The 14803-nt window shown below is 41.8% G+C and overlaps 1 protein-coding gene across 1 annotated transcript in view; it reads left to right on the top strand.

Annotated features, from left to right (window-relative positions):
• Positions 1-2643: 2643 nt before the first annotated feature.
• Positions 2644-14803, top strand: part of SERGEF (secretion regulating guanine nucleotide exchange factor) — a 162258-nt gene continuing 150098 nt past the window's right edge. The window contains 8 exon segments of the mRNA XM_075047970.1: positions 2644-2714; positions 4585-4723; positions 5443-5598; positions 5941-6035; positions 8834-8894; positions 10278-10391; positions 10683-10745; positions 14533-14691. Of these exon segments, the coding sequence (XP_074904071.1) occupies positions 2691-2714; positions 4585-4723; positions 5443-5598; positions 5941-6035; positions 8834-8894; positions 10278-10391; positions 10683-10745; positions 14533-14691 (811 nt within the window). The 5' untranslated portion in view covers positions 2644-2690.

Consider the following 14803-nt stretch of genomic DNA (forward strand, 5'->3'; position numbering starts at 1 on the left):
ACTCCCCTGCAGAATGTATTCCTCCATCCCCCTTGGATAAAAAAGGCCTGGAGTTGCCTTTGAGAAGCTGGTGGGGCAATAGAGAAATTGCTAGACTGTGGATCAGGGCTGGGATCAGATGCTGCAGAAGGTGGCTTATGAGGCAATAATGGAATAATTCACCACAGGGAAATGTCTGTTTCTGACTCTAGTAGTCTATGCTACTGATTTTATAGCATTGCACACTTCATAGTGTAGAAGCTATAGTAATCAGTGCTTCTAAGTCTGTGCTACCAAGTTTAAAAATTGGATGATTACAACACAGGCATCAGGACACAAATAGCTGGAGGTTCACCATGATGAAATGGAGGGGTCAAATCTTGCTTTCAGAGGGATCATTCTTGCCCCAAAGAATTGCAAATGTGCTGTTTGACGTGCTTCTAGTATAATGCAGAGATACAGGGCTGTTGCATGAAATCCTAATTCTGTTTATTTTAAGAGATTTGCAGTCAGGTCAGAGGCAGGGTTTTTGTTGCTGTCCTTGATATTGCACCTGAGGGAAGACCCTTCCTTACAGAAATACCATTTGCCTTTTTCCTGATTGAATTAATTTAGCAAAAAATATAGCAAGCCATCAGGTACTGACTTAGCACAAAGCCTAAAACCATTTCCAGATTACAATTTACCATTCAAAAGAGTTTCATTGGTTCTAAAATAACACCAAAGTTTAAAATAACGGCCAAAGTTCATAGTCTAGTCTGCTTTTTGTAAGAATAAGTATTCTATTGATTGCTCGGTCACTTTACTGACCTGCATAAGCTGCGCAAAGATAGATTTCGTTTCTTCTTTTCCAGGCCTGAACACCTTCATTCCCTATCAAGCAAATGATAATTGAAAGGCCCAAGCATTTCATAGGAATTCTGTGGCTATGAATGCAACAAACTACCTTGTAGTGTAAAGTATATCTAATTCCAAGGAGCACTTCACAAGTGTTTGGAAGCAGTGTCCTGCTGAATTGTCTGTATTGCATAGTAGCAAACTTCACCGTTTTCAGGGCTTCATAGTTTCAAGCATCCTGCATAGCTGTACAAAGCTGTGCTGGCTGCTTTTTCTGCCAACCCTGCTGATGAAATGAATATGTGTACAGGATATGATACATTTGAATGGAAGATCTGTGATGTGCAGAGTGTATTTAATAGCACCCTAGGCACTGATTCTTCATAGGCAGAGCTTGTTAGGAAATCCAGAATTTGCAGCTGTGAAGGTTGCTGGAAAAATGATCTGAAATCTTAAATACACTGGAGATGCTAGTCCAGGATTTTGAGAACTTGAAAGGACTTCCATGAACCTCTCTGCTTGAAAATCAGTTTGAATTTCATATACTTTCTAGCAGGCCACATCTGCTCCATAAGCAATCACTGGCCCAATCTTTCCAAGTATTCCACTGTTTAAATCAAGTCTAGATCATTTTTTCTGTGACTATAACCCACTATAACTTTTTTTCTTAAAGAACATTTAAGACCTAGAAATATGTTCTACAACATTTATGGCTTACATTACACTTTATAATAGATTTTAGGAGCTTGGTCTTTCTGAAGAAGAAACCTTCTTATGAGTGAGCAGTAAGGGAGGATCTATTTTGTAGTCTTCTGTGATAACAGTTAATATTCAGCTGCATTTTTAAAAATGTTGGTGTTGTGTTGTTGAAATATAGATAGATGTGTTAATTCAACTCTTTGAACTATGTATACATTCCACGTAGGAAACTTTATACTTGATAAATCAGCACCTAATTTTGAATATTTTGGAAAAACAGCAATTGTATTTTTATTTGCACTTGTGTAGCAAAAAATTAAGTAAACTGCTAAAAGTAATACAGAGCAGATGCATTTCCATGGCATTAGCAACATGTATGTTTGGCTTCACACATCCAAACCTTCTGGCTATGTAGAACAGTAATAATTTAAATATTTTAAACTGTCGTGGAGGCTTTAAATGTCAACGAAATAAATGACTTGTTGGTAATTATTAGAAGCAAAAACCCCTTTACTTCAGCACTGTAGCAATAAACACGAAGCACTCACTTCTGACCAAGGGTTTGTATGTTTTGTGCTGTGGTTCAGGTATTCCACGTGTGTGACTGAATTCCATTCAGAACTGCATATATTTACCTGAGGAGTGACCTGTTTTCCCCTCATTTTTTAAAGGCTTCGTCTTTTTTTCCCTGTTGGAACGGGTGAGTGTTGAGGAGGAGTTGCACAGGCCCTGACCCCGGCCGGTGCTCCTCCCGCCATCCCTGGGGCGCTGTCAGCGCCGGCAGGACCGGGCGCTTGGGCTTTTGGGGAGTTTTTCGTGAAAGCGGCAGCCAGAGCTGGAGCTTGCCGGTGGAGTACAGGTAACTGGGGGCCGGGGGAGGCCATCAGGACCGGCAGCTCTTTGCCACAGCCGTCCCCCCAGACGCTCCCGAGGGCTTTCAGCGGGTCAACCGGGGCTCCGCGCCCTTCCCGCCCCTGACAGGACGGACCTCCTCAGCGAAGGCCGACGTTCGCCCAAGGCCGCCCTGGGCTCACAGCCGCGCTCCCCACGGATTCCCCCCCCCCCCCGGGGCGCGGCGTCTCGGGGTGAGGCGGGGCCCCGCCGCAGCCCGGCCCCGGCCCGCCTCTTCCTCCCCGGCCTGCGGCGCGGCGGGAAGGGCTAGGGGACACTGTGCCATGGAGCCCGTGCTCTTCGCGTGGGTGAGTGGGCACGGCGCGGTGAGGGAGACCGGGGGGAGCTGGGGCCTCCTTCTGCTCCGCCGCCGCGAGATGGCGGCGCGGTCCCCTCACGGGGCGACGGGCGGGACGCGGAGCCCGGCTGCTCGGGGGGGGGGTCGGGGCCGTGTGGGCTGCCGGCGGCCCTCGCCTCGCTTCCCTGGGGAAGGGCGGGCCAGGGCTCCCCCCCTCCTCGAAAAAATACAAATGCTGTGGTAAAGTTGTGGTGAGTCGCCCTCGTCGCAGTTCATCGGCTCTTTGCCGCTTCGCGCGGAAGCCGGGAAGCTGACGGCTCGTAGCCCCGCGGCTTCCTCCCGCCCAGGGGCGTCCCGCCGGGGCTGAGCTGTGCCTTGGCCTGGGCCCCGCGGGGCCGGGGCGTTGCTCACCTGCTGCCGCCACCCAGGCGTGGGGGGCGGGTGGAAGCGCGTTTCGCTTTAAGTGCGTAGCCTGGGGTGAAATCCTGAGCTCTTCCGAAGAAATAAGATTTTTTTTTTTTTTTTTTTGGTGGTTCATCAGAACCGTGATTTTACCTGATGAGCAAAGAAGGTCCAAGAGCCACTAAGTGGGTATTTCTTTTCCTTGTTAGCTCGTTTTGCTCTGCGGTGGTCATGTTTGGCAATAACCCATCAGCCTTGGAAGGGTAAATGAAGATAGGTATGTTAGCGCAGGGATAGACACGTGTGGCTCTTGATTCCTCAGGCACCTGTTTTCTTTCTGCACCTTATCTCAGCTTGCCTGGTTTTGAAGACTTGAAGATTCATTGCAAGTTACAGGCTAAAATGAGAGCTTGTGACACGCCTTCTGAAAAGAATTACATCTGTTAAGTAGTAGCACGCTCTAAAACTGTCTGCCACTAGTAGTGACTGTGAGACAACTTGATCTGCCTGTCGAGCTCGGATCCTGACATCTCATCTACCTGTTAACTATGGGCTAAGGCGAGCAGCCTGCTGCTTTTGTCTAAAATGTCGTTGTTTCTGTAGGTACAAAGTGTTGCTAAATGCACTGGTTGCTGCATCTTGGGGTGGGGCGAGCAAATGGAGAGCAGATAGGCAGGAGGAGCATGGGTGAGGTAGGGCAAGTCTCCCCTGGGGATCACCAGCTGGGAGCAATGTGGGTGTTGAGTGTTGCTGTTACTGCAGTGCGTGGGCCAGGAAAGTGACTGAATCCACCTTTGTGAATGAAGGTTGCAGTCCAAACTGTTGGATGCTTAATAGAGCTTAAATTGGCTAAGAAATTCCCTGACATGTTACTGTGTTGTCAGTGGTTGCTTTCTATGATCGCTTTAGTGGCTATAGTTTTGTACTTACAAATTCATGATTGGTATGTTTTAATTTTGACCACTTTAAGTTAAAAGGCTTAGTTAATGAGGAATAAGTGTTTCTGCTTTACTTGTTTAGGTTCCAGAACAAGGTAGCATGTCTTTCCGATCTCGTGTTGGAGGCGGACTGCCAGAAAGCATTGGCATGAATGAGATCTTAGTGATGAGTGGGAATCATTAGTGTTAAAATTAAACAGGTGGTAATCATCCTGATAATGAGGCTTTCCTCCTTAGTAACTGTTAGCCTGCAGTTAAATATATCAAGATATATTCCAGTATGTTTCTTAAAATACTGGGGTTGCAAGGGCAGCCTTCATGACAGCAAATTTAGGACAGTCCTGGCTGGTAATTCTGGAGGTCCTGTGTGACAGCATTAAGAATGAACATTGCCATTTGGGGGATTTTCAGGAGCAAATACTGGCAGGTTAACCTGTGACATGTCCCCGTTAAGCTTGTTTGCTCTTAGGAGTGGATGTGTATCATCTTTTTTGTTAACTGTTTTAAAAAAATGTGTTATTTTTCTGTGTGTATTTGAAGGGTGCAAACAGCTATGGACAGCTTGGTCTTGGTCATAAAGAGGATGTGCTGGTACCTCAGTCACTGAAAGATGTTTCCTGCAAATGTCAAGACATTAAAAGCATTACTGGAGGAGGGGGACATTCTGCAGTTATCACTGGTAAAAACGTTGCACTTGCAAGGAGTGTATGACTTCTAAGCATTTTTTTTTTCTGTTTTCCCTGTTGATTTGGTGCTGCCACCTATCGGCGGCTTCTGTTTCTGAGCAAGTAAAATTCTTACTTGCAAAACAGGTTCCTTCCATGCCAATTAACTCAGTTTTTTGGGGAAATTGGGGAAATTCCTGTTTTGCTTATCTTGTGTGGTTACTTTATGGCTATGTGACGACTGTTTCTTAACTTGTTTCATATAACAGCTTTTCATACAAAGCAGCCAATTTTTCTTTATTGAGGATGGGGGTGGGTGGGAGGGAGGAGTCAAGCTGGAGGTTATTCAATCTTGAGAAGTTTTAAGGTAAGGAGCAGAAGATAGCATCTGGTCTTTGAAAGGTTCTGCTGTATGCCATGGATAATTATGGGAAAGAAGGAATACAGACAGATGTGAATGTGATAAAAAAACTTCATCATGCATCTTAGTGAGAGGTGCCTGTCTTACTGTATGGATTGTCTCCCTTGACAAGTGCAACTCTCCATAACTGTACTTATTCAGAGATGTTTCTGATGCATCAGAAATAACTGTTTATCTTTCTTTTTAGCTTGATTGCAGTGCCTAAAGTGACACAAAAATCACTGTCCTTATTTGTCACAGGATCTCAGGGATGTATACTTGTCTTTTTAGTTGGTGAAATGGAACATGATTTTGTTTTGTTTTTCCTTCCAGGTGCAGGAGAACTCTTTGTATGCGGCCATAACAAAGATGGGCAGTTGGGATTGAATCATACAGAGGATGTAATGCGTTTTACTTTGTGCACTGTCCTATCTGGCTTTTGTGTAAAACAAGTTGCCTGTGGCTGGGATTTTACAATCATATTAGTAGGTAAATGTATCTCTCTTAAGAGCTGAAGAAATATCCTGAGGTAGAGAACACTCTGAAAGTTCCACATTGCTGTTGCTTGTGTGATGCACCAGCACTCACAGGTTTTAAGCTACTTGCCTTGCAAACTAAATTGCTCCATGTTCCTTGTATCCCAGTGAACTTCAGACCTTCACTGAACATGGTGTGTAAGACCAGAAGCCTATGGCCTCAGGGGCTTTGGAATGGGATGTTTTAGGTCCTTTTTTGAGCTACTCATCTGTGATATTTTGCTTGTTAGAATGTTACAGTGCTTTGCTTTTGTTCATGGATTTACTGATTGGGCTCTAACACTTTCTTTTGCAGAATCTGGCCTAGTTCTATCCTGTGGGTCTAACTCTTTTGGACAATTAGGAGTTCCTCAAATTTCAGGTCCGTGCTTGATTCCACAAGAGATTGAGGTAAAGATTTAAAAGGAATTGTGCTTTAGAGCTCTGTACTTTATATTGCTTCCAACAACTTACAAAGGTTGTCTGACTTCAGTGGGCTTTAAGCCAGACTCATCTATAGACCCTGTTACAGTAAACAAAGTAAAGGACCAAAGATGGTCATTGACCCAGAGATGACAAGCTAAGGCTGCTTTTCGTGTTGTATGAAGTTGCCCACTTCTAACAGAAAGTCATCTATTTCACTAGGTATTATAACATATTGTAATGTATTTCGATAACATCTGCAGAATGAGTCTGATGCTCATATGATATAAGGTGATACTAAAGGTAGTGAAACAGCAAATTTACTCAAACTGAAGCTTTGCCTCAAGTTTGTAAGATACTAACTGTGTTTTGCTATGTGAAGAGTATGTGCCTTCACTATACCTTGTTGGAGGTTTGTGCTTAATAGTTCAAAGCAAAACAAACCAAACCAACAATAATCCACCCCTGAAAAAAAAAAAAGCTGCATGATGGAGTTCAACAAAGTTAGCTATGACAGTTCTTTTCATCTATTGCTTTTGTGCTTTTTGTGTAGCGGGTCTGTTTTTAGGTATGTTGCTTTTTTGACCGTATTTATAACTGTCAGAGTTTCTTCCCCTGAAATGAGGACTATAGTATTATTTCTTGGCTGTAAAAACAATTAGATAAAAGTAAGTTTGGTCACCCCTGAAATAATAGTAGTTTGAGAAAGTATGTAGCTGTAGGAAAACTAGACCTGAGGGAATAAACTTTTATTTTATCACTTTTGAGATTAAAGTGATTTTTACTTTTGCGTGTAAAGGAACTGACAAGTACGCTGACTCGCTTCTTATCTAACCTCCAGTATTTACCAAACAATATGAGCTTCCAAGGAAATAGGATGGACAAGTTAGATGGCAATTTCTCTGTTTTTCAGTACCTTCAGTTGTAAATGCTGAAGGCTGGACTCTGACTCATGTTGTTCCTGTAAGTCATGTGGAAGTCTATGGTGATATTTGCAGGTGAGGTGCTGCTGAGTGTTGTTGGGGAGCTCAGAATAGCTCCAGATTAATTGCTTTAAAATGTTTTGACAGGTAGGTACTGAGACTTTTGTAATATCACGGAAGTTTCCTGTTGTTGGCTATAAGCCTAACAGTTTAAATAAACTTCTCACAGGAATTATAATTAATCCCTAATTTACACTGTAGTTTCTTATTTGGAGAACACTAATGAAACTCTTCCATCCACATGACCTGTCATGTCAAATGAAAGCAATAACTTCAGAGCAGGAAGGATTCTCAGACAAGAAACTTAGCCTCATGGCTTATGCCAGATACTCCTTTGTTGCTTTTTTAATGTAGGAGAAGGAGGATAGCTGATTCCCTAGGTAACCCCTAGTGAACAGGGATTAACTCACCTGATGCTTTTGTATCCTTGGTGTTTCCTGGGAGCATCATTCCAGTATGGTGCCTTGAAAATGGTAGCATTGACAGTGCTAATCTGAATCTGTCACCTCCCTGACCGTGTAGACCATTCATTCATCTGGAATATTTTCTCTTTTGTTTTGTATCCTGTTAAATGCTTGGGCTTGATGCCATCTATTTTAAATAGTGTTACATCTGTAAGAAGAATAATAAATTTGCTGAGTACTCAGAAGTGGAGAAGTGCCAGAATTGAAGTACCTTGTGCAAACTTGTCTTGGTTTAACCCCAGCCAGCAACTAAGCACCACGCAGCCGCTCACTCACTCCCACCCCCCCAACCCAGTGGGATGGGCGAGAAAATCAGGAAAAGATATAAAACCCATGGGTTGAGATAAGAACAGTTTAATAGAAAAGAAGAAACTAATAATGATAACACTAAGAAATGACAACAGTAATAATAAAAGGATTGGAATGTACAAATGATGCCCAGGGCAATTGCTCACCACCCACCAATCGACACCCAGTTAGTCCCTGAGCCGCGATCCCCCACCCCCACTCCCCCCAGTTTCTATACTGGATGTGATGACACACGGTATGGAATACCCCGTTGGCCAGTTTGGGTCAGCTGCCCTGGCTGTGTCCTGTGCCAACTTCTTGTGCCCCTCCAGCTTTCTCGCTGGCTGGGCATGAGAAGCTGAAAAATCCTTGACTTTAGACTAAACACTACTCAGCAACAACTGCAAACATCAGTGGTATCAACATTCTTCTCATACTAAACTCAAAACATAGCACTGTACCAGCTACTAGGAAGACAATTAACTCTATCCCAGCTGAAACCAGGACAAAACTTAACTCACTAATTTTATGTACGCATGACTTGGTGATATAGTTGTCTTTGGATGATCATATTGGGCAACCTTCAGTGGTATAGGTGGTACTATCAGCAGTATTGTTTGTGACTGCAGAACTTGGTAAGACTGAACAGCTTGATGGAAATTGTTACTGCTTGTTGCTGGTATTTGCTGTGGAGGTTTTGGTGTAATTCTTGAGGAACACTGAGTTAAAATTAAGAAATAAACATATTTGTATTGCCAAGGTTCCTTCTTTCATGTGAAGATTTTGACTGTGGCTTTTTATTTATTGCCACAAAGCTGTACATCCAGTTGCTTTGCTTGATTTTTTTTTTTTTAAGGCGTTTCCACTAATTTTTGTTGGCCAAAATTTACTTCCTTTATGATACAAAGTGTTGGTATGCATTGTGACATGCAGGCTGGAATTGTGAGAACTATTTTCATAGTGTTCTACTTCTGTCTGTTTGGTGTATTTTGCTTTCAGAGGCACTAAATGCAAAAAGCAACTAAAATATAATTTTCTTTTATTTGAGTAGTCTCTCAAAGAGAAGGTGGTCGATGTTGCTGCAGGACTGAGACATGCCCTTGCTGCTACAGGTAAATATGTCATAATTTTAATATCATTTCAGTAACAAATGAAATGGAGTTTTAATAGCTTGGAGGGGGAGAGAGAGGGAAAGAAGATGAAATTTATTTTAGCTTCTGTTTATTTTAAATATCACAGGGAAAATACTCCTGTAAGTCTTGTACTAAGGTTTTGGTAAAAATTAACATGAATAATAAATATGCTAGAAACATCTTGCTGGAAACTGGTGGTGAAGAACTGTTCTCCAAGAACTCAGAGTGAGTTTATTAACAAGTTAATTTTCTGATGGGTGGAAAACTTACTGATTTCTCCTATTCTGAAACAAAACATAAAAGTAGCCTTTTTGTGGAAAAAATATTCCTGGTCAATAAAAATATCTTCTTAGGATTTTGAATTTGTTATAATATGCAAAGTAACAGATTTAGGTTTGTATAAGATGTTTCAAAATGGAACTGCACATGACGTGGCTTTTTAATGATGTAATTGAAATTGACACTTGGAAAAAATCACAAGAATGAAATGTTTCTTTTATTGAGGGAGGAGGGAAAGGATATAATTGGAGTTGATTTCACTCACACACCTTCAAAAACCTGGTCCTCTGACTCTTTTCTCCCACTGTCTGCTGTGTGTATACTTGGGAGGGTCATAACGTCTAAATATTTCTCCTGCTTCTCTTAGAGACTTTGAGTTTGTTCATGGACTAGCTGTAAACCTTCCAAGTGGCATGGTTGTATTAAAATTCAGAAACAACAAACTAGATGTGCTCTTTTATTTGTTTTAGTTTTGCATGAACTTTAGTATGGATTCCAGGTAGTGGAGTCTAGCTGAAGATGCAAAGGAGATGCTTGGATGAAGAGTGGAATCCCTGGTGCTTGTAAGAATACTGGGAATTAAACTTCCCTGAGCTCTGCATTTGGTGAACATCTCGTTTCAGAGCTAGGTCAAGTTTTTGAAAGCTCCTGAGGAGAAGACAAGTGATTTCACTCCTCAGTGTGCGCTGGACTGCGCAAACAAATTAGCATGAAGAGAAGGAAAGGGCAGAGAAAGTGCAATGAACTTATAGTAATAAGTAAATTGTATCCCTTCTGGAGGTGCTACAGCTATGGGACTTCTGTTACTAAGTCCTCAGTAACGTCCTAATATAGGCCTCAGAGCTGATACAGGTTGCTTAGTATCTTCTTAGTTTTCTTACCTGTATAATTAGACTACAACTGTTTGTTGCTTGATGACTTCACCAGGATTATCCATATGTTTCTGGCATAAAGATCTTTTAAAGTGTAATGTGAATCAGTGAAAATGAAGTGAATGTACCTTTAAAACTAATTAATGAGTTAAGTGATTTTGTTGTTGGTTGATGTGTGTTAATCTCTTCTATTTGTGTTTACTCTGGAAAGAGAGTGGTTTGGTGCTTCAGTGGGGAACTGGCATGGCGTCTTGGGCAAAGCGTGCAAACCAAGGAAAAACCCTTCCCCTGTTCCTGACAGCAAAAGAACCCTGTGAAATAACAGGTAATCCAGGAATCTGATTCCTTTGTAAAGGTGGATAGAGCAGAAATATAATTTGGAGTGATATGTAGCATCCTTTTATTATAAAGCCACTTGGTATTATAAGCATGTAGTGCAGTATCTGAAGGATAGAATGAGCGTACAAGGTCATAATCTATGGGAGAAAAATATAGTCTTGCAACGTCTATGGCCCAAAAGCAGAGGGTTTTACAAAATTTATCATCATCCTGTTACACTTGTATGCATGTTTATGCATGAAATTATACAAATTTTATGAGACTAATTTTTCTCTAGGCCTGGAAGATGTAAAGGTGAAGACAGTTGCTGCAAGCTCCTATCATTCAGTGTCACTCACAGGTAGGCCTTAGGTACAAAAGTGAAATTTCTTGTCTCAGCCTGTAAAGGTTTTTGTGCTTTGGAGACATTTGTCAATTTTGGTTAGACTTGTAAAATTTGATCTGGCCTGGTTAGTGCTGGTTAATTGTTTTGTAATAGTTTTAGATTCTGAGAACTTTCTTTTTTTTAAGAGCTGCATTCAGGTTTTGAATTTTCTGAATTAAGTGTGTTTTTTCTTGGGGTCAGGTGTGACTTAGCCATTATGAGTAAGTAAGGGTCTGGGCTTTTTAATAGTTAGACACTCTGAAAGGATTTGTGGAAGCACATGGTTGGGTAAGTCTCTGGAGCTGCAGGATGATGCCCCATTGGGTAACTCTGGATGGTTGGGTGCTGGAACCAGTGGCTATCCCGCTTCTGCTATGTGAGCTAATGCCTCTGCATGGGACTGTGCTGTGCAGGGATGTGTGATGGTCTGGAGTTATCTTAGGTGGCTCTAATATAACAGTGTGCAGATCTGTGTGAGGTAACGTAAGAGCACAAGGCTTATTTAAAGCAGTAGGAAGTTGCTTTAATCACTTAGGCACTTCCATAATGTCTGCCATTTGTTCTTTGATCTTCAGGCAGTGCTCCCATGCTGGAGTATTAAGTATCCAGTAATGAAACTCTAATAACGTGGCTTTTTTTTTTTTTTCTTGGCAGACTGGGAGAAGGGGAAACAGAATAGCTCTTCATGCTGTAATCTTACAGTTTTGAACTGTGGAAAATATATTGAACCTTACGAAGACAAGTCTTTGCCAAACTTTGTAGGAACAAGTTCTTAGCAAATATGCAGCCATCTGGTACCTCTGTCATCATTAAGGGAGCACTGGAGTATTTGCTTATGCAGATCTACAGAGATTTAGTTGTATGGGAGGATGCTCCAAGATGTAAATTATATTGAATTCTGAGATGCAAAGTGTATATGCGATTAGTGAAGAAGAACTGTAAGGACAAATAGAACCTACTTTAGCTAATTAGCACTCTGTATTTAGGGTGTGAACAGATTATTCTTTCATGCTTTTGCTTTTTATTTAAGAGAGCAGTCTACTTTGCAGCAGGGGGACCAAGATTAACAAAATAAGTGCCAAAGACTTTAATAATGTGATGCTATTGCTGTCCTTCATCCTGCAAGATACTCGTTATTGCTTAAATTATACTTTTTATTTTAAAGATACTTGATATAGTAAAGATACTACTGCAGGGTGTAGTATTTAAATGGAGATTTTCTTCTAGGAATCTGTCACACTGTGATGCAATTTTCTTTGGCTCTCTTGCATGAGCCACCTGCTGGTAGGTTACCAAACACCTGCAGTCAGGCAGGTTTTTGACACAGCTGTTGAAGTGGGTTGTTGAAAACATGAATGGCAGTTCCTTTAAAAAAAGGATGGTAGTCTACCTGTATCCAAACTGGCCTGAACCCTCTAATGATGAAAATATGGTGCTAAGTCTTAGTCTTTAAGTTTTTGTTAAAGCCTACTCAAGAAATGAGGTGAGGGTTGAGCATATGACATTTCCCAGGATAAAGCAAATGCACCTCCTGGAGAAGAAAAGGTGACAGAGGCAGTGCATTTAGTTGTGGAAACATGAATGTCCATAATGTTTTTCTTTGTTGAAACAAGCTGTTTCCGTGACCTCTTTTTTCTCTCCGGAAGGTGTATGTACTTCACTCTAGGAAAGAATTTGTCAGTTTTAGTGGAGAATTCGAATAAAACAATTGCTTGATTTGTTTCTCCTTTTCATTTCAGTTGTGTTGTTTTAATGAGGAACATGGGAAGTCCTGCAGATGACTGTCAATAATGCATAACTTAACAAGAACTGGCTTCCCCCAGCCCTTTGCTCTTGTTTTTCAACAGCAGTAGTATAGTGGAATTCTCTGGGCTCATTCCTTCTGTTGCTGTTACCAAACTGTGATCACTAAATATGTTGTAGCCTAAGTCCTACTTTTTCTTTTATTCCCTCTGAAAGATTTACTCCTGTCATGCTGCTTTTAAAGAGTTTGGTGCTGACCTGAGACTTCAGAAGCCTTGAGCGTTGTGGACATGTGCTCTGACAATTCCATGTTGGAAATGATATGGCTTCCAGTCTTTCTGGGCCCATTATCATGTACTTCATGTGTGCAAGATTTATTTCTTATGCTTGCAGCTTGTACTGGGTGGCAAAGGACTTAGGGAGGCCTGATGCAGCTCATGTTCTGTTAAGTGTTTCTTGTGGTTTTTTTTTTTTTTTTTTTCTTTTTTTGACACGGAGGCCTAGCACCTGGGCGGAATGATTTTGTGCTGAAAAGATGAAACTAATGATATGTAATATCTGCAGAAGGACTCATCTCCACAGTCATCTTGTTACTGTCAATTGGTCGTTAGGCTGTGAGCAACTCCAGCTTGCACTAGTGAAACATATGAAGCAATGTGGAAGTTTCTGTAAAGATAATTATCCCTGTGGGTGTAATCCTGGAGTGTGCACTTGCACAAATGTCTGTTCTGGAAAAGGGGTGGGGAAGACCAGTGGTTATTTACAGAGGACTCTCACTAGTTGTCTAGCATTGTTTTGAGGCATGATTTTAATTTTGCCTTGTGGTGGGTGGTACCTGCTTTAGCTGTATGTTCATAGCTATGTATCCAATTACTTTAGGAAATGACTGTGCAAGGTGAGACAAGGAGCATTAGACTGTCTCTGCTTTGGGGGATTTACTGAATTTGCTCAAGCTGAAGAAGGCAGGAGCAGAGCTAGGAGTCTGTAGCTCTCGTAGAGTGGCTGGGAGACTGTAATGCAGAGCAGGAACAGCCAGCCAGGCTTTGAAGAGTCCCAGGTACTGGAGAGGAGTTAAATTATTTGCTGCAAATCAGAAAGTTATTTACTGGACTAAATCAAAGCTTTGGGGTAGAGGTAAAAGCTCGCCTGTAAGAACAGAGTGGACTGAGTGGGACTGCTCAGTGAGTGTCCCGAAGATACTTTGATTTTTTTTTTTCTCGGAGAAGTTGACTACTGTGGTTAGTTTTCTAATAAAAATTAGCCTTTGCTATAAACATCTTTGTCATCTTTGAGAAGCTCACAGTAGAAATGAGGTCTAGGCAGTTTGACCTTAAAGCTCTGGTTGTTTCAGGGAGTCATAGAATCATTTAGGTTGGAAAAGACCTTCAAGATCATCGAGTCCAACCACTAACCATGCCCACTAAACTAGGTCCTGAAGTGCCTTGTCTACGTGCTTTTTGAATACCTTCAGGGATGGTGACTCAACCACTTCCCTGGGCAGCCCATTCCAATGTTTGACAACTCTCTCAGTAAAGAAATTTTTCCTAATATCCAACCTAAATCTCCCTTGCCTCAACTTGAGGCCATTTCCTCTTGTCCTATCTCCAGCCACCTGACAGAAGAGACCAACACCCACCTCACTACAACCCCCTTTCAGGTAGTTGTAGAGAGCAATAAGGTCTCCCCTCAGCCTCCTTTTCTCCAGACTAAACAACCCCAGTTCCCTCAGCCGCTCCTCATAAGACTTGTGCTCCAGGCCCCTCACCAACTTGGTTGCCCTAAGTCATGTAGCCCTCAAAAACCAGGCTGTGTTGTTAAGGCCCTTGCAAATATTTGTGATATCCTAGTTACACTGTGCGCACATGTGGTAAAGAATGGTAAGAAAAAGCATACAGTGAACACACAAATTGAATGAAATGTTGTTCTTTCCTCAGCATCACTGAGTTGAGACAGAGCCTGTATCTGGTGGTGTTCTATGTATATCACTTTTCAACAAATGTTACTTCTCTGTCTATTGTAGATGAAGGACAACTGTATGTCTGGGGTAGCAACAAACATGGGCAGCTAGTGAGCAAAGAGATCTTTCTCGCGGAGCCCAAGAAGATTGAGACTGAGTTTTTCTCACATGAAAAGATTGGAGCAGTTTGGAGTGGCTGGACCCACTTGGTGGCACGAACAGGTAGGATGTCTAAACAGTAACTTATGGCACCAAAACAGTAAATTATCTTTATTGCATGCAAACAGTGTTCTTTCTCACTGATACTGGTTGGATGCAGAATTTTGCAGTTTTA

This window comes from Buteo buteo, chromosome 16 (assembly GCF_964188355.1).
Source record: "Buteo buteo chromosome 16, bButBut1.hap1.1, whole genome shotgun sequence".
Classification (NCBI taxonomy): Eukaryota; Metazoa; Chordata; class Aves; order Accipitriformes; family Accipitridae; genus Buteo; species Buteo buteo.